This window comes from Dermacentor andersoni, chromosome 5 (assembly GCF_023375885.2).
Source record: "Dermacentor andersoni chromosome 5, qqDerAnde1_hic_scaffold, whole genome shotgun sequence".
NCBI lineage: Eukaryota > Metazoa > Arthropoda > Arachnida > Ixodida > Ixodidae > Dermacentor > Dermacentor andersoni.
The window spans coordinates 54207937-54228144 of NC_092818.1; the positions used below are offsets into that span (position 1 = coordinate 54207937).

General features: G+C 49.9%; 1 protein-coding gene across 1 annotated transcript in view; it reads right to left on the reverse strand.

Moving 5' to 3' along the window:
- Nucleotides 1-2856, reverse strand: part of LOC129384668 (solute carrier family 28 member 3-like) — a 61909-nt gene extending 59053 nt beyond the window's left edge. The window contains exons 1-2 of the mRNA XM_055070270.2: nucleotides 2735-2856; nucleotides 91-218 (exon numbers count right to left, since the gene is read on the reverse strand). Coding sequence (XP_054926245.1) covers nucleotides 91-218; nucleotides 2735-2845 — 239 coding nt within the window. The 5' untranslated portion in view covers nucleotides 2846-2856. The remainder of the gene's footprint in view (nucleotides 1-90; nucleotides 219-2734) is intronic.
- Nucleotides 2857-20208: the final 17352 nt, after the last annotated feature.

Sequence of the window (20208 nt, forward strand, 5' to 3'; positions counted from 1 at the left end):
GCAGCAAAATGCCCCGCAGGGATCCTACAGGGTGTATTAGTAATTTGTTGTGAGGGATGTCAGGTGGCGGTGATCATCGCGCGTGCGTACCTGCTGTGTTTGTATAGCCGCACTGTGACGATGCGCAGCTCCTCAGTCTCGGGGAAGAGCAGCTTGGAGCAAAGCAGGGACGACGGAGCGGCCAGCACCGCTGCCGTGACCAAGTGTTGAGTCTCCACCTACAAGGGCCACGTGGGCTTCGTGATGAGAATGCCGACAGAAAACTCACGGCAATAACAAAAGTGGGACCCATTAAGTAGTAACAGTAAGAGAGAATTATTATTAGAGCGTAAAATTACTCTGGTAAATAAATATCAATATTCTGGACAAACTTATTGTGGCGTACCAGTGCTACTAAAGGGACTGAAGCTAGTCAGTCCTCGAAACTACGTTAATTCTGATGTCACAACACTTAAAAGGTGGCCGGCGCGAAAGGTGCGCCAAAATACCATGCCGCCAAGTTTATTATTTTCCCTAAAAGAATCCCTTAATTACGAATGCACAGGGGACGCCGAGGTATTTCGCGGCCCATTGTGGGGTGCTCATCTTAAAAATTGTTTTCTAGCGACGGATAACAGACGTTCCTCGAGCACACCATTTCAATTGCAACATGCGCCTTAAGCTGATAAATTATTAGATAATTTGTAGAATTTGGCAATTTGATAATTGCACAGATATGTTCTTTGTACGCAATATGTGCGTTTACATGGATCCTGGGGTTCTGCGTGCTAAAACTGCGATTTGATTATGATTCGAAGTGAGGGCCTCCGGATTAATTTTCGCCACCAAGGGATCTTTAACGTGCCCCCGATGCAGAGGACACGGGCCTTTTTGTATTTCGTCGCATCGAAATGCAGCCGCCGCGGCCGGGAGCTGACCCCACGTGCATTTTCACGACCTCCGGCTTATAAGGAAAGGAATTATCCTATTTGCTGCAGGCGAATATAGGATACCCCAGCTAACTTTAGCCAGGCTGTTCAACGATAAAATAAAAGCTCAAAAAAAAACACGGCGAAAGATAACATGCAAAAGACTTACAGTCGTCGGAAGTATGACGACCGAGTACCGTCGGTCTAGAGGGCTCTTCACTAGGCCACATAGTAAATTTTTTTATACGCTGGAAGTTCTCACATGCCACCTAAAGAGTGTTATAGCGTAAGAATTTTTATACTAGGCTGATTAATTAATAGCAGAGATAGAAATATTTGAAGTGCCGTGAATCCATGATTTCGGGGTGCGAGCGTCACCGCCAACATAGACAGTCTCTCCACGTGCCCCATCTAGCTTCCGCAAGCGAATTTTCCTTTCCTGCGTTCTCTCACACCTGAACCGGAGGATCGCGCGACGAATACGTCACGGGCCCCACCTGCTTGCATGTTTGTTTTTTCTCTGTCGCGTTTTTGCTGAGTCGCGGCCTTCAGATGACGGTCTTGTGAGACGCGAGCTGTTTCGTTTGTCTAGTTCCGCGCAGCGGGCGATTTTGCACGCTCTGCAAGAGAACACCTGATTAGCGGTATAAGTCAGTGCCACAATCACGAGCACCGAGGCAGACGCTAGAGGATGAAAGAGCATGATAGCGGCTCTTGAACACGGTAGTTTTGTTCTCTGCCCGCGTGACTGCACGACGTGGGAACAAGCGGACTAAGTGGAAGTGCATACATCTCTATTGCTACGGTAAGAAGTAAAACGCGCAGACATTCGGTGCGCATATTTTATTTCTATAAAGTTTAATTTGTCTGTTGAAGCAAGAGATTAAACAAATAATTGATTTTGCTTTGAATAATCCTCGATGTTATGTGTCACTGTGAGTGATGTCACAGCACTGCCACGTTCGTAGGCGAACCTTTGCGATTGACGTCGGCTCTCGGGCTGGGAGCCCGCGAGGAGAAGGACAAACGGCGTTCGGTTTGAAATCTCAGCTCTTTCCTCGGCACGTGGGGATGTGACACTCGGCAGACACGACCGTCAGCGCGTATCGTGTGCCCTGCATTTGTCAGCTCAAAATGGCCAGACCTTGTGAGGGTGCGCTTTAAGGTACAATCTTTCACCGTGTTTTCCAAATCTTTTTTTTTTTTATTGAATAGCTTGGCTAACGTTAGCTGAGGCACACAGTATATTGCCAAATATATGTGTATTATTTTTGTGAGATTCGACAAGAATATTCTGCCGTATAGTATTGCAGTCGTTGTTAGAAGCACGCAGATATGCGGGAAACTCTGGCCGTTTTCGCAGAAAGCCAGTTTTGCAGTTGAAGAAAAATTTGTCTTGGCCCGGAGGGATCTAATCTGGGGCCAACGTCTTTCCGACGCGGTCTCTCTACCATCTGAGCCGATCCAGTTGATCGCAGAGCGAAGACGAATCAATCTAGAACTCGATGCCCAAGAACGTACCTCCGCATTACCGAACGGTTCCCGACTCAAAGCGTTTAAATTTTTCACTCCACCAATCTCAGCACAGCGCTACCGGGCTCGATTGAAAAAGGCGCTATGTTTCTTAAAAATTGCCGTGGAGAGTGAATGAAGCGCAATGAGCGCTGCTGTTGACCGCCATCCACATTATTGAGGAGGAATGTTTAGTGAAGGAACTTTGTAGAATACGGGGTACCGAATAGGGCAATTCAGTTCTGCGGAAATCCCGAAGGTAGAGTAGGCATCGTGAAATACATTGCAGGGCTCAAGAAACGATGGAAACATACGCCGAGGGCGATGTACGACCCCATCATGACTGCAGACATGCTGGCGAAGCCTGACGTCATGAAGCAGTGCAGCTCGGCTTTGGTCACGTGTTGAAGGTACGGGTGCAGCATCAGTGCAGACTGCTCCTGCGTGGTGAAATGACAGGGCAGTGGTTGTAAAGGAAGCGCTAAAGAGTAGCACTAAAGGAGTGGTAAACTGGCCGAGTTGGTACTGGTTCATGATTAACAGCGCAAACGAGAGGCATACCGAGAAAGGCGACAAGGTGGCATCGTGTTCCTGCAGTTCTTGCGTCCTTCTATGTCCAAGGCTGCCCTACACTAGCAACATTAGGCCAAGTTATGTATATGGAAACTGCGGTTCTGCAAAACCTCAGTGGAAATGCTTATCGCATGAGGGCGCGCTTAGCAAGCAAGACGGAATGGCGAAAGACAGCTGATTGACAGAATTCTTAAGTTCCCGCACCAGCCCACCATGAACGTCATGAATTTTCACACCTACTCAGGACAACTCTGCATTCAAAAGGAACCGAAGACTCAGCGCGGCAAGTTTCGAGAAGCTGGCCTGCCCCAAAGCAGTCGAAAATACTTTAACATCTGGGACGTCACCGTGACGCATCTGAGCTGAGGTTGTGGGGCGAAATTGAATAAATGGAATTTGGACGTCCATTTTCCCAGTAATAATAAACATTTTACTAGCAATTGAACAAATGCAGGTTTCTATAAAAATAATTTCCTGGTATAAAATGATTTACTATTGCTCTTTATTACGCCATCACGCCTATGAGTACTCGCCAGTACGTCTTACGTAATACCGAACAATGGCGTGCACTGTTGCGATCGGAACGCGCAGGCACACGCTATTTGAGTCTCCGGAAGGCATGCCGTATGGATTTCCGGCGGAATAGAGGTGGTTCTACACATACATTATCCTCCATTATATTGTTACGCGAACGCAGAATTAAGAACTAGAGACTATGTACAAATTATTTGTACTATGGCAAAGAAGTCCGACACGGCTGTGGACGACACGAAGGACGCGGACAAGAAGACGCAGCAGCGTAGGCTTAGCCAGTCACACCAGGAACAGCGTCTAGCCCGAGCCCCACTTCAGTAGCGCTAACGATCCGGCTGCGGAGCTCGGCACGGCGCACTTCTTCCTTACAACTTCCCCCCTCGCTGAAGACGGAGCTGCACAGGAGGCCTAAGGCGTCGTGAGGACGAAGGGCTCGTGATACGGCTTGAGCCGATCTACGTGCACAATTTCGCGGCCTCGGCGACGCAGGTCCGTTGGGGGCGTCAGAGGTTCGATAACGTAGTTCACCGGAGAAGTTTGGCGTAGAACCCGGTGAGGTCCATGGTATCGGGATACAAACTTGGAGGAGACACCTTGTGTCGAAGTAGGAGGCACCCACAACCAAACAAGAGCGTCAGGCGAAAGCTGGTGGTGGGGGCGCCCGTCGTCATGACGAAATTTCTGTAGCGCTTGTGCTTGCGTTGTAAGGGAGCGAGCTAGTCGCCGACATTATTCTGCATACCGGGCGGCTTCGGAAACCGGTGTACCCCCTGATAAGTCGGGACGGTAAGGGAGAATAGTGTCAATGGGAAATGATGGTTCGCGGCCATGTAGAAGAAAGAAGGGAGAAAAGCCCGTCGTTGACTGGGGTGCCGTGTTGTAGGCGTACGTGACATAGGGAAGGATGAGGTCCCAGTTGGTGTGGTTGGAGGCGACATACATCGAAAGCATGTCGCCAAGAGTTCGGTTAAAGCGCTCTGTCAATCCGTTTGTTTGCGGGTGATATGCGGTGGTACAGCGATGAATAATGCGGCATTCAGCGAGAAGTTCTTGAATGACATCGGCGAGAAAGACGCGGCCACGGTCGCTCAGGAGTTCACGGGGAGCGCCGTGACGTAGAACGAAGCGTTGAAGGAGGAAGGAGGCAACGTCACGAGCCGTCGCGGCTGGCAGAGCGGCCGTTTCTGCATACCTCGTGAGATGGTCTACAGCTACAATGACCCAGCGATTGCCAGCAGCTGTGTATGGCAGATGCCCGTAGAGGTCTATCCCAACCCGGTCAAAGGGTCGCGAAGGGCACGGCAAAGGTTGCATTGGTCCAGAAGGGCGGCAAGGATCAGGCTTCCGGCGTTGACATTCTGTGCAAGAGCGAATGTACTTTTGCACAAATGTGTACATACCACGCCAATAAAACCTACGACGTAGTCTGGTGTAGGTCTTGAAGAGACCAGCGTGTGCGCACTGAGGGTCGGCGTGGAAAGCGGCGCATACATCAGTGCGGAGCTGCCGAGGTATTACAAGCAGCCATTTGCGGCCGTCGGAACTGTAGTTACGGCGATAGACAATTCCGTCGCGGATGGCGAAGTGCGAAGCTTGTCGGCGTAACGCTCGGGATGGTGAGCGTGTAGGTGAATTAGAGATGTAATCAATCAAAGATGAAAACATCAGTGCGGAGCTGCCGAGGTATTACAAGCAGCCATTTGCGGCCGTCGGAACTGTAGTTACGGCGATAGACAATTCCGTCGCGGATGGCGAAGTGCGAAGCTTGTCGGCGTAACGCTCGGGATGGTGGGCGTGTAGGTGAATTAGAGATGTAATCAATCAAAGATGAAATCCAGGAGTCCTTGCGCTGCTCCAAAGCCATGTCGACAGAAGCGAATGGGAGAAGTGGGTCGTCTAGGACGGACACATTGACAATGTCGGCGTGGACAGGCGAGCGCGAAAGAGCATCGGCATCGGCGTGCTTCTTGCCTGAGCGGTAGACAACCCGGATATCGTACTCTTGGAGCCTCAGTGCCCACCGGGCTAGGCGGCCGCAGGGTTCCTTGAGAGACGACAACCAGCAAAGTGCGTGGTGATCGGTAACGACATCGAAGGACCGGCCGTACAGGTATGGGCGAAATTTTGTGATGGCCCAGATGATCGCGAGACATTCTTTTTCCGTGACGGAATAGTTGGCTTCAGCTTTCGTCAGAGTGCGGCTCGCGTAAGCAACAACATATTCTTGGCAGCCGGGCTTTCGCTGGGCGAGCACAGCGCCAAGACCAACACCGCTAGCATCCGTATGGATTTCCGTGGGAGCAGTTGGATCGAAATGGCGTAGTATCGGTGTTGTTGTGAGCAGGCGACGTAGCGTCGCAAAGGCATCATCGCAAGCCGGGGACCATGAGGAAAGATTGGGGTCTCCTCGAAGAAGCTCTGTCAGCGGTACCATAATCGAAGCGAAATTTCGAATAAAGCGGCGGAAGTACAAGCAGAGGCCAATGAAACTGCGCAAGTCTTTTAGTGACGTTGGCCTCGGGAATTCTGTAACCGCACGGAGCTTAGCGGCATCAGGGAGAACGCCGTCCTTCGACACGACATGTCCGAGAATTGTCAGCTTGCGTGCGCCAAAGTGACATTTCTTCAGGTTTAGTTGGAGGCCAGCGTCACTGAGACAGCGTAAAACCTGCTCCAAGCGATGAAGGTGAGTAGGAAAATCTGGTGCACACACTACTACATCATCCAAATAACACAAGCACGTGTTCCATTTGAGGCCTCGAAGAATAGTGTCCATAATCCGCTCAAAAGTCGCGGGCGCGTTGCAAAGTCCGAATGGCATCACACGAAATTCGTATAGGCCATCTGGTGTGATGAAAGCAGTTTTAGGCTTATCGTCTGCAGCCATAGGCACCTGCCAATAACCAGAGCGCAGATCGAGGGAGGAAAAGAACTCTGCGCCTTGTAAGCAGTCTAGGGCGTCGTCGATCCGCGGCAATGGATAAACATCCTTTCGGGTTATTTTGTTTAGGCGACGGTAATCTACACAAAAGCGGATAGAGCCATCTTTCTTTTTAACTAAAACTACTGGCGATGCGTATCATGGCCACGCACGCTTATATCGCCTTCCGTTTCTCTACCACGGGATGCGCTTTAAAACCACGGCGCTGTAATTTTGCTTCAGAGACTTTCCTTCCCTCCCTTCTTCTCCGCCCTTAAACTGGCTCTCTTAACTACTACACACAGAACAAAGCAACAGCGCGCGCATTAGATCCCATAGATGAGATGAATATTTACAATTAGTATTAGGGTTATAATTATATTCGAGTGCTGATTGCTGTGCTATCATTTGTTACCGAAGCTTTCCCTCAAGTCTAAATATTTTAAGGCAGTTTGTCGTGTGCGTATCATGGCTACGCACGCTTATATCGCATTCCGTTTCTCTACCACGGGTGCGCTTTAAAACCACGGCGCTGCAGTTTTTGCTTTTCTTTTCTTTCTTCTTTTCCGCCCTTAAACTGGCTATCTTAACTATACTACACGCAGAGACAAAGCAACAGCGCGCGCATGCGATCCCATAGGTGAGATGAATATATATATATACATATATATAGAAAACTATCAGTCATAGCTCTCGTAGTATAGCCCTCTGGGCCGTTTCCTTTTTTTTTCGAAAGTAGTCCTATTAGGGTTATTATAATTACACGAAGGTATTTCGCCCTCATCAGCAGCAGTCCTTCGTATAGTTATTCTGGCGGCTAGCTTCCCACGCTATGCGTGCCGCCATCGCACCTGGTTAAGCTTTTCCTAGACGCTAGAGTTATGCTTTGTCCGCGCAACCTTGAGCGATCGGAAAGCGCGTTTCCCCCTCTTGGCCGGCGGAGAGGGGAGGCTTCGTTCCGGCCGCGAAGCTCTCCACATCTCTGTAAGGTGCCTTGTGGATGTCTCGTGCTGACGATGCCCTCTCGGTGAGCGCATATTTCCCCCCCTCATCTTTTAAGAGGTTCAATACATACAAGCATTTGTCTCGCAAACCAGATTTTTTTTTTTCAAGGGAATTTTCCACGTCTCAGTAATTTCTCTCGTCGTATTCGAGTGCTGATTGCCGTGTTATAGTTTGTTAACGAAGCTTTCCCCTCAAGTCTAAATATTTTAAGGCAGTTTGTCGTGTGCGTATCGTGGCCACGCACGCTTATATCGCCTTCCGTTTCTCTACCACGGTTGCGCTTTAAAACCACGACGCTGCAAGTTTGCTTCAGAGACTATCCTTTCCTTCCCACTTCTCCGCCCTTAAACTGGCTCTCTCAACCACTACACGCAGAGACAAAGCAACAGCGCGCGCATTAGATCCCATAGATGAGATGAATATTTACAATTATTATTAGGGTTATAATTATATTCGAGTGCTGATTGCCGTGCTATCGTTTGCTAAGGAAGCTTTCCCTCAAGTCTAAATATTTTAAGGCAGTTTGTCGTGTGCGTATCATGGCCACGCACGCTTATATCGCCTTCCGTTTCTCTACCACGGGATGCGCTTTAAAACCACGGCGCTGTAATTTTGCTTCAGAGACTTTCCTTCCCTCCCTTCTTCTCCGCCCTTAAACTGGCTCTCTTAACTACTACACACAGAACAAAGCAACAGCGCGCGCATTAGATCCCATAGATGAGATGAATATTTACAATTAGTATTAGGGTTATAATTATATTCGAGTGCTGATTGCTGTGCTATCATTTGTTACCGAAGCTTTCCCTCAAGTCTAAATATTTTAAGGTAGTTTGTCGTGTGCGTATCATGGCTACGCACGCTTATATCGCATTCCGTTTCTCCACCACGGGTGCGCTTTAAAACCACGGCGCTGCAGTTTTTCCTTTTCTTTTCTTTCTTCTTCTCCGCCCTTAAACTGGCTCTCTTAACTATACTACACGCAGAGACAAAGCAACAGCGCGCGCATGCGATCCCATAGATGAGATGAATATATATATATATATATATATATATATATATATAGAAAACTATCAGTCATAGCTCTCGTAGTATAGCCCTCTGGGCCGTTTCCTTTTTTTTTTTTCGAAAGTAGTCCTATTAGGGTTATTATAATTACACGAAGGTATTTCGCCCTCATCAGCAGCAGTCCTTGGTATAGTTATTCTGGCGGCTAGCTTCCCACGCTATGCGTGCCGCCATAGCACCTGGTTAAGCTTTTCCTAGACGCTAGAGTTATGCTTTGTCCGCGCAACCTTGAGCGATCGGAAAGCGCGTTTCCCCCTCTTGGCCGGCGGAGAAAGGAGGCTTCGTTCCGGCCGCGAAGCTCTCCACATCTCTGTAAGGTGCCTTGTGGATGTCTCGTGCTGACGATGCCCTCTCGGTGAGCGCATATTTCCCCCCCTCATCTTTTAAGAGGTTCAATACATACAAGCATTTGTCTCGCAAACCAGATTTTTTTTCAAGGGAATTTTCCACGTCTCAGTAATTTCTCTCGTCGTATTCAAGTGCTGATTGCCGTGTTATGGTTTGTTAACGAAGCTTTCCCTCAAGTCTAAATATTTTAAGGCAGTTTTCCTAGCCTCTCAAGCCGCTCGAGTTCGCTCTTCTCCTCGAGCGGCCATTTTTCCTAGAAAGTATGCCAACATGAGTCTCTTTCCACGTAAGTGTGAGGCTCGGAGCAGGAGCTGTGGCGCTTGAAAGTAGCCTGGGGCCTGACGAACCAACCGACTGAGCTATCTTTCCGGGCAACATCGAAGGGTCTCGAGTTCAAATTACCTGTTATGTTCCTTTTTTTTTTCGCCCCTTTTTCTTTTTTTTTTCTTTCTTTTAATGTCTTTTCCTTTATTTTATCACTGTACGGGTACCCTCCTAAAAAAAAAGAAGAGAAAAAGAAAGATATATATCTTCAAATATGTATGGCCTCACACTCACATGTGCAGGTCATAAATACCAGGTTCTCTAGCCGAGTGCCATCCATGCGGTATAACCGAGCTCAGATTGGTCCACCTTGACTGACCAAATAGGGCACCACTGTAGGTTAAATGAGGCGTACAACTCCTGCGGGACCCGCCGTGGTTGCTCAGTGGTTATGGTGTTAGACTGCTGAGCACGAGGTCGCGGGATCGGACCCCGGCCACGGCGGCCGCATTTCGATGGGCGCGAAATGCGAAAACACCCGTGTACTTAGAATTTGGTGCACGTTAAAGAACCCCAGGTGGTCGAAATTTTCGGAGTCCTCCACTACGGCTTGCATAATCAGAAAGTGGTTTTGTCACGTACAACCCCATAAATTAATTTTTAATTTAACTCCTACGGGGACGGTAGAGTATCCGTCTCCAGTGCAAGAGGACCGTGATTCAAATCCCGGTGCCGCGCTATTCTCCACCGGAAAATACAAAAAAAAACAAAAAAAAAACGTGTGTTGAGAAAATTGCACAAACAGGCCTGGAGTGCGGCCTGATCCCGGTGACCAGAACCGGTAACGCACTCTCTCACCAGAGCAGGATTGGCCACCCTGGTGCAGTACTTGGCCACAACCTCCTATATGAATACAACAGTCGAACCCCGGCCCTCAGTCCCCAGCAGCCGCGAAGCAACTGACCACGGCGGCGGTCAGATCTGTGACGCTGCAGAGGGTGCTAAGAATACCTGGCTCCGGACAGGCCGCCATTGGAATCTGAACCTGGCAACGTTTAACGTTAGAACGCTATCTAGTGAGGCGAGCCTAGCAGTGTTATTGCAGGAATTAGAGGGTAGTAAATGGGATATAATAGGGCTCAGTGAGGTTAGGAGGACAAAAGAAGCATATACAGTGCTAAAAAGCGGGCATGTACTGTGTTACCGGGGCTTAGCGGAGAGACGAGAACTAGGAGTCGGATTCCTGATTAATAAGAAAATAGCTGGTAACATACAGGAATTCTATAGCATTAACGAGAGGGTGGCATGTCTTGTTGTGAAACTTAATAAGAGGTACAAAATGAAGGTTGTACAGGTCTACGCTCCTACATCTAGTCATGATGACCAGGAAGTCGAAAGCTTTTATGAAGACGTAGAATCGGCGATGAGTAAAGTCAAAACAAAATACACTATACTGATGGGCGACTTCAATGCCAGGGTAGGCAAGAAGCAGGCTGAAGACAAGTCAGTGGGGGAATATGGCATAGGCTCTAGGAATAGCAGAGGAGAATTATTAGTAGAGTTTGCAGAACAGAATAATATGCGGATAATGAATACCTTTTTCCGCAAGCGGGTTAGCCGAAAGTGGACGTGGAGAAGCCCGAATGGTGAGACTAGAAATGAAATCGACTTCATACTCTGCGCGAACCCTGGCATCATTCAAGATGTAGACGTGCTCGGCAAGATACGCTGCAGTGACCACAGGATGGTAAGAACTCGAATTAGCCTAGACTTGAGGAGGGAACGAAAGAAACTGGTACACAAGAAGCCAATCAATGAGTTAGCGGTAAGAGGGAAACTAGAGGAATTCCGGATCAAACTACAGAACAGGTATTCGGCTTTAACTCAGGAAGAGGACCTTAGTGTTGAAGCAATGAACGACAACCTCATGGGCATCATTAAGGAGTGCGCAATAGAAGTCGGTGGTAACGCCGTTAGACAGGAAACCAGTAAGCTATCGCAGGAGACGAAAGGTCTGATCAAGAAACGCCAATGTATGAAAGCCTCTAATCCTACAGCTAGAATAGAACTGGCAGAACTTTCTAAGTTAATCAACAAGCGTAAGACAGCGGACATCAGGAACTATAATATGGATAGAATTGAACAGGCTCTCAGGAACGGAGGAAGCCTAAAAACACTGAAGAAGAAACTAGGAATAGGCAAGAATCAGATGTGTGCGTTAAGAGACAAAGCCGGCAATATCGTTACTAATATGGATGAGATAGTTCAAGTGGCTGAGGAGTCCTATAGAGATTTATACAGTACCAGTGGCACCCACGACGATAGTGGAAGAGAAAATAGCCTAGAGGAATTCGAAATCCCACAGGTAACGCCAGAAGAAGTAAAGAAAGCCTTAGGAGCTATGCAAAGGGGGAAGGCAGCTGGGGAGGATCAGGTAACAGCAGATTTGTTGAAGGATGGTGGTCAGATTGTTCTAGAGAAACTGGCCACCCTGTATACGCAATGCCTCATAACCTCGAGCGTACCGGAATCTTGGAAGAACGCTAACATAATCCTAATCCATAAGGAAGGGGACGCCAAAGACTTGAAAAATTATAGACCGATCAGCTTACTGTCCGTTGCCTACAAAGTATTTACTAAGGTAATCGCAAATAGAATCAGGAACACCTTAGACTTCTGTCAACCAAAGGACCAGGCAGGATTCCGTAAAGGCTACTCAACAATAGACCATATTCACACTATCAATCAAGTGATAGAGAAATGTGCAGAATATAACCAACCCTTATATATAGCTTTCATCGATTACGAGAAAGCGTTTGATTCAGTCGAAACCTCAGCAGCCATGGAGGCATTACGGAATCAGGGTGTAGATGAGCCATATGTAAAAATACTGGAAGATATCTATAGCGGCTCCACAGCCACCGTAGTCCTCCACAAAGAAAGCAACAAAATCCCTATAAAGAAAGGCGTCAGACAGGGAGATACGATATCTCCAATGCTATTCACAGCATGTTTACAGGAGGTATTCAGAGGCCTGGAGTGGGAAGAATTGGGGATAAAAGTTGATGGAGAATACCTTAGCAACTTGCGATTCGCTGATGATATTGCCTTGCTTAGTAACTCAGGAGACCAATTGCAATGCATGCTCACTGACCTGGAGAGGCAAAGCAGAAGGGTGGGTCTGAAAATTAATCTGCAGAAAACTAAAGTACTGTTTAACAGTCTTGGAAGAGAACAGCAGTTTACGATAGGTAGCGAAACACTGGAAGTGGTAAGGGAATACATCTACTTAGGGCAGGTAGTGACCACGGATCCGGATCATGAGACTGAAATAACCAGAAGAATAAGAATGGGTTGGGGTGCGTTTGGCAGGCATTCTCAAATCATGAACAGTAGGTTGCCACTATCCCTCAAAAGGAAAGTGTACAACAGCTGTGTGTTACCAGTACTCACATATGGGGCAGAAACCTGGAGGCTTACGAAAAGGGTTCTGCTGAAATTGAGGACGACGCAACGAGCTATGGAAAGAAGAATGATGGGTGTAACGCTAAGGGATAAGAAAAGAGCAGATTGGGTGAGGCAACAAACGCGGGTAAACGACATCTTAGTTGAAATCAAGAAAAAGAAATGGGCATGGGCCGGACATGTAATGAGGAGGGAAGATAACCGATGGTCACTAAGAGCTACGGACTGGATTCCAAAGGAAGGGAAGCGTAGCAGGGGGCGGCAGAAAGTTAGGTGGGCAGATGACATTAAGACGTTTGCAGGGACAACATGGCCACAATTAGTACATGACCGGGGTAGTTGGAGAAGTATGGGAGAGGCCTTTGCCCTGCAGTGGGCGTAACTAGGCTGATGATGATGATGATGATGATGATGATGATGATGATGATGACTGGCGACGCCCATGGGCTGTCGGATGGTTCAATGACACCACGCTTTAGCATGTCACCTACTTGCTCGTCAATGACGCGCCGTTCGGTCGACGATACGCGGTATGGTCGCTGCCGTAGCGGTGAGTGAGAACCAGTGTCAATCCGGTGACATACAGTCGTCGTTCGGCCCAGAGAAGTGGTATGGCTGTCAAAAGCAGGACGAAATTTCTCGAGGAGACGAAGAAGGTCATGGCGTTGCTTGGGGTCTAAGGCATTGTCGATGACATGGTTGAAAACGTCTTCAGGCGATGTGGCAGCCACGGGACTACAGTAGAGGGTGTTGAGTTCTGACGATCCAATAGGAAGTTGCAACGTGGTAATGGTGTCGTAAGGCTCCACAGTGCCGAGAGATTCACCGCGAAGCAACGTAATAGGGAACGGGAAGTAATTGTATACAGGAAGGTGAGTCGCGCCAGCTTGAAGGCCAAGCAGCGCAGTTGGGAGTGGTGAGAGGTGGCGACGAACGAAAGCAGTCGAAGGTATAAAGAGTACGGTGGCGTCGGAGGCAACGGGACAGGATACAGATGCCAGAACGGATGCGTGTGGAGGTATTAGGATGTCGTCAGTGAGGCACAACTTGGTGCAGGAAAGCGAAACGTCATCAAATATGGCTTTGCCAAGCGAAGAGAAGGCGACTTCTGCACGGGAGCAATCAATAACAGCTTGGTGACGGGAGAGAAAGACCCAACCTAAAATAATATCGTGGGAACAGTGGGGAAGAACGACGAACTCGACTGTGTAGACCACTGCTTGAATTTCAAGTCTGGCGGTACACGCAGCTACCGGCTGGACGTGCTGTGCTGTGGCCGTGCGGAGTAAAGGACCGAAGAAAGGCGTCGTGACTTTTCGTATTGAGCGGCAAAGTTTTTCGGCAATTACAGATATGGCGGCACCTGTGTCAATGAGGGCAAGCACAGAGACACCTTCAACAGCGACATCAATAACGTTAGGCGGCGAAAGAAGAGGGCTTAAGCGTTGCGGCGATGACGCAGTTCTTGCCTCAGGAACTGCGCCACCTAGTTTTCCGTGTCAGCAGGAGAGGGACGTCGACGCATCGGGGAGGGCGAGCGACGACGAGGAGAAGGAGAACGGCGGTCAGAAACTTGACGAAGGCTTGGGCGGGGAAAGGGTAAATCGCGGTTAGGAGCGTAAGGCAACGGATGGTCGTACGCGGCTGTGCGTGGGTCGTCACGTGGATGAAGTGGACGGCGGCGGCACATGCGTGCAACGTGACCGGGAATACCGCACGAATAGCAGATGGGCCGATTGTCCGCTGTACGCCAGGGATTAATTACTCGATGGACTGGAGGTCGTGGCGGCGTGGGGATAAAAACAGGGCTAGGCATCGGAGGCGGAGCCCGGAAGGTCGGTGGTCGTGGTCGTGCGACGGCGCCGGCGTAAGTCAATGGGGCGGTGAGTTGAGGCGCCCGTTCCAGAGGAAGGACCTCGGACACTTGTTCTTCTATAACGTGTCGTAGGGTCGGACTAAGGGACGAACTTGACTCCGGTGGGTTGGACATGAGGGAGAGCTGGCGAGCAACTTCTTTCCGGACGAAAGCCTTGATTTGCGAGAGGAGGGTGGCATCTGGAAAAGGAGAGGTCAAGCTGGACAACGATTCCTGATGGGGAACAGGATGATGGGTGAGGAGGCGTTGACGGCGGAGCTCGTCATAGCTTTGGCACAGTTCAATAACTTGGGCAACAGTAGAGGGGCTCTTTGAGATGAGCATCTGAAACGCGTCCTCGTCGATACCCTTCATAATATGCTGGATTTTATTGCACTCAGTCATGGATGCATCAACGCGTTTACAGAGATCGATGACATCTTCGATGTAGCTGGTAAAGTTCTCACCAGGCTGCTGAGAGCGCGACTGCAGACACTGTTCGGCACGAAGCTTTTGAACAGCAGGGCGGCCGAAGACCTCGCTGAACTTTGTCTTGAACACCGTCCAGCTTGGGACTTCACTTTCGTGGTTCCGAAACCACAAGTGGGCAATTCCGGTGAGCTGGAAAGGGACGGTGGTCAATTTCGTGATGTCATCCCATTTGTTGTACCGACTGACCCGTTCGTATGATGAGAGCCAGTCATCAACGTCGTGGTCGTCAGTGCCGCTGAAGATAGGAGGGTCCCGCAGGCGGAACGTGCCGGGGCATACGGTAGACTGGGGAGCAGGTGGTGGTAAGCTCGTGGCGCTTTCGGTGGTCATGATGGCAGGGAGAGTCCGACTGGGCAATTCCAGGATTGCAGGAGACCCAGCAAACCTCCATCAATTATGGCAAAGAAGTCCGACATGGCTGCGGACGACACGAAGGACGCGGACAAGAAGACGCAGCAGCGTAGGCTTAGCCAGTCACACCAGGAACAGCGTCTAGCCCGAGCCCCACTTCAGTAGCGCTGGCGATCCGGCTACGGAGCTCGGCACGGCGCACTTCTTCCTTACAACTGTACAAAGGATAATTGCAGCGCTGGCCAGTTCAGTCGACAGCTCGAGAGCCAGAGAGCGTTCGTCGTCTTCGTCGGGGCGCCCGCGTTCATCGTCCACAAGAAACACGCAATATGCATGTATCTTTATCCCCGGCGGCAGAAGTGCCGTCCCGGTGCGTCTAAATATCGGTGATAACAGGAGAGTTGTATGGCTTGAGGTGTGCGACATGCACAACTTCAGTGGAATTCGGGGCAGATGAGGCGCCGGTACTGACTGGGGCGATTTCGTACGTAACTGGAGGCACTGCACGCAGTACTCGATATGGGCCTGCGTACCGAGACAGGAGTTTTTCTGACAGGCCAAAGTGACGAGTCGGGGACCACAGGAGTACCAGAGATCCAGGCAAGAAGTGGACGTCTCTGTATTGGCGATCGTACAAACGCCGTTGCTTCTCTTGCCAGGTCAGGAGGCGAGCGCGGGCAATTTCACGTGCTTGAGTTGCCCTGGTGATGGCGTCAAGTGCATATTCTCTGGTCTCTGCTACGGCGGATGGAAGGAATGCGTCCAGTGGAAATGTGGGTTCTCGGCCAAACAACAGAAAGAACGGGGAATAAGCGGCAGTGTCGTGGCACGACGAATTATATGCAAAAGTGACGTAGGGTCGAGCAAGATCCCAATCGGTATGGTCGGACGTGACATACTTCGCAAGCATGTCTGTTAGGGTACGATTCAGACGCTCCGTGAGACTATTAGTCTGTGGATGGTAAGACGTAGTCAGCTTGTGCTTGGGTAAGCAGGACTGCAGGATGTCAGCGATGACTTTCGAAAGAAATGTCACGGTCAGTGAGCAGTTGGTGTGGAGCGCCATGCTGCAGAATCACGCCACGTAAAAGAAAATCGGCAACATCTGCAGCGCAGCTCGTTGGAAAATCTCTGGTGATGGCGTAGCGCGTGTCGTAATCTGTCGCCACAGCGACACACTTGTTGCCAGATGTGGATAGATGGAAAGGGCCAAGTAAATCCAAGCCAACGCGAAAGAACGGCTCTGAAGGAAAGTCGAGCGGTTCAAGGTACCCGGCAAGGAGCGTCGATTGTGTTTTTCGGCGCTGACATTTCTCACACGCCGCAACGTATTTCCGGACGGAGCGGGCAAGGCCTGGCCAAAAGAAACGTCGGCGAATCCGGTCGTAGGTGCGGGAGACGCCAAGGTGACCTACCGTTGGTAAATCATGAAGTTCTTGGAGAACAACTGAGCGGAGGTGCTTAGGAATGACGAGGAGTAGGGCAGGACCATCGGGGCGTACATTGTGGCGGTATAATACACCATCCCAGAGAACAAACAGATGAACGAACGAATCTGAAGACGAAGATTCCAAGCCATCAATGATGGTGCGCAAGGTGGCATCGCGGCGTTGCTTGTCGGCAACGTGTAGCAGCTGAGAAACTGAGAAAACGCAAGCGTTGGCATCGGGGTCAGGGTCGGCGGGTGGTTCGTCCACTGGATAGCGTGATAAACTGTCTGCGTCTTGATGTAAGCGGCCCGACTTGTACACTACTGCATAAGAATATTCTTGGAGCCGCAGAGCCCAGCGACCAAGCCGGCTGGTAGGATCCTTTAGTGAGGAAAGCCAGCAGAGCGCGTGGTGGTGCGTGATTACAGAGAAGTGCGTGCCATACAAGTACGGGCGGAATTTGGAAACCATCCAGACGAGAGCTCGATCTGTAATGGAATAGTTGCGCTCCGCTGCTGTGAGGAGGCGGTTAGCGTAGACGATAACACGATCTTGACCCTGTTGGCGATGGGCTAAGACGGCTTTGATACCGTGACCACTGACATCGGTACGCACCTCTGTAGGAGAAGACGGGTCAAAGTGGGCCAGTATAGGTGGCGCGGTGAGAATGTTGGTGAGGTGGGCAAGCGCGGCAGTTTGAGCGGGGCCCCACGTACCCGGCACGTCCTTCTTCAGAAGATCAGTAAGAGGTCGGGCAATCGCGGCGAAGTCTTTAACGAAGCGTCCGAAGTAGGAGCAGAGTCCTACAAAGCTTCGGACGTCTTTGACAGACTGAGGTATATAGGAAAGAACGTGACAGCCCGAATTTTTTGTGTGTCTGGTTGAATACCAGAAGCATGGAAGAGGTGGCCCAGAACTTCAATCTGCCGATGACCGAAGTGACACTTCGAGGAATTTAGTTGGAGCCCAGCCTGGCGGAAGACTTGAAGAACCGCTGATAATCGCTTAAGGTGTGTCTCAAATGTAGGCGAAAATACAAGAACGTCGTCTAGGTAGCAGAAGCATGTTGACCATTTGAACCCTTGAAGCAAAGAGTCCATCATACGCTCGAACGCTGGTGGGGCGTTGCATAGATCGAATGGCATAACTTTGAATTGATATAGACCATCAGCGGTGACGAACGCGGTCGTCTTTTCTTGGTCCTTTTCATCCACAGAAATTTGCTAATAACCAGACCGGAGGTCTATTGATGAAACGTATTTGGCACCGTGGAGACAATTGAGGGCGCCGTCAATGCGAGGCAAAGGGTAGACGTCTTCCTTGGTAATGCGGTTTAGATGACGATAATCTATGCAGAAACGCCATGTGCCATCTTTCTTTTTATCAAGTACCACGGGCGACGCCCAAGGGCTCGCCGAAGGTTCAACAATGCCTTTGGCAAGCATCTTGTTCACTTCACCTTGAATAATCTTACGCTCTGAAGCAGAAACTCGATATGACCGGTGGTGAGTAGGACTAGCATCACCGGTATTTATGTGATGCTTAACAGTTGACGTCTGGCCCAATTGGCGATTGTTGAGGTTGAAGATGTGGTGGTTGGAAACCAAAAGGCGACACAGAGCTGCTGCTTGTTCAGGCAATAGGTCCGCAGCAATCATAGGACAAAATGCTGCGTCAGGGCAAATAGCATCCTGTGGATATGGTGAACAATCTGAGCAGATGTCTACTGAAAATATCGTGACGTGGTCATCTCCCATAGCGCGCAGCGTTGCAACCGATATGCCCTGGGGTAGAACTGCCTTTGTCAGGCCAAAATTGCCGACGGGGAGGCATGTTCGATTATCGGCGACGGTGACGACGTAGTGGGGCACAGTGATATTTCGCATCAAAAGGACATCAGGAACAGGTGTGGCGGCGAAATCACCATCTGGCACAAGAAAATATTATAGCAAATCGACGAAAGTCAAGGATTTAAGCACAGGCGGACGAGGGCGGTCGTACTAAAGTTGTTCGGCAGTTCGGTACGAATATGCGCGAGTAGAGGAAGTTCGAGGCAAAGGGTACCGGCAAAACAGATGATCAATGCTGAATGCGCCGTAAGAAAGTTGAGTCTCAGGATTAGGTCATGGGAACAATTGGTCAGCATTGTAATAAGAACGGGAACGTGGCGGTTGGCATACTTATACGGGAAGTACACATTCCAGTGACGTCAACAGTGCTGCCATCTGCCACGCGTGCGGCTCGTGTAGTAGCAGGCGTGAGGACCTTTCTCAGTCAACAACGCGGGTTACAACTCATTATGGACACCTGGGCTCCAGTATCTATTAATGCCGTCAAAGGGACACGGTCGACGTGAACATCAAGTAAGTTCTGGTTCGTTGGGAGCGTCAATGGAGGATCTCGACACGACGAAGATAATGCAGCACTACCCCCAGGAACTGCATGGTCTAGTTTTCCGTCCGGGAGGGTCCATAATTGGTCGGCGACGAATAGCGACGCGGCTGGGGCGACGGGAACCGACGGCGCTGAGGTGACGGCGAGTTAGCAGGACGACTGTCATTGACGTATACGCCTGTGGTAGGAGGCACATGGCGAGGCAAGTAACGGCGCGGGGCGGCACATGGGCGAGGAAACGGGGAAAAGGAGCTCGAATACGGCGACTTCCAGGAGGTGTGGCAGTGGTGAGCGATAGAAGGCTGAACTCGGGTAGCAAGCTCTTTTCTAGCAGCCAGCTGCCGACCGGTGGGATTTCCAAAGGGGTCGCTGAGCTTCTTGAAAGCATCCCAGCTAGCGACCTCAACCTCGTGTGTCCGGAACCAGACACGAGGAGTTCCGCCCAAGTAGAATAGGACATTCGCTAGCCTAATGGTAGGGTCCCAGTGGTTGTTTTGGCTAACACGCTCATACAGGCTGAGCCAGTCCTCAACTTCGACATTATCTTGGCCGGAGAATATTCCAGGATCGCGGGGATTGGTAAGCGTAATTTAGGTTGTTGGCGGGGTCCCAGGAGTACAAGCAGACAAGGTGTCGTCGCTGGGAGCCATGGCGGAAAGCAGGACGGTGCAGCCGCTGCGGAGCTCCGTGGCGAGGACGGGGAACGGCACGCTCGACCAAAATGTTACGCGAACAAAGGATTAAGAACTGAAGACTATTTAGAAAGTATATTTTGAAAGGATAATGCAGCGCTGGCCAGTTCAGCCGACAGCTCGATAGCCAGAGAGCGTTCGTCGTCTTCGAAGGGGCGCCCGCGTTCATCGTCCACAAGAACACGCAATATGCATGTATCAATATATTAGATAAGGCCACACCTAGATTGTTGCCTTTGAGAGCAAGATTATTAGGGATACCTAGGAATGTGAGATTCTGGAGGTGTTTTACACCGTGTTTTGCAGACGCATATTTTCAAAACACGCATGACACGCATATAGTAATGATTTATACACATGGACGTGTCCCTTATATATAATTTTTGGAGAGCGAGATGAA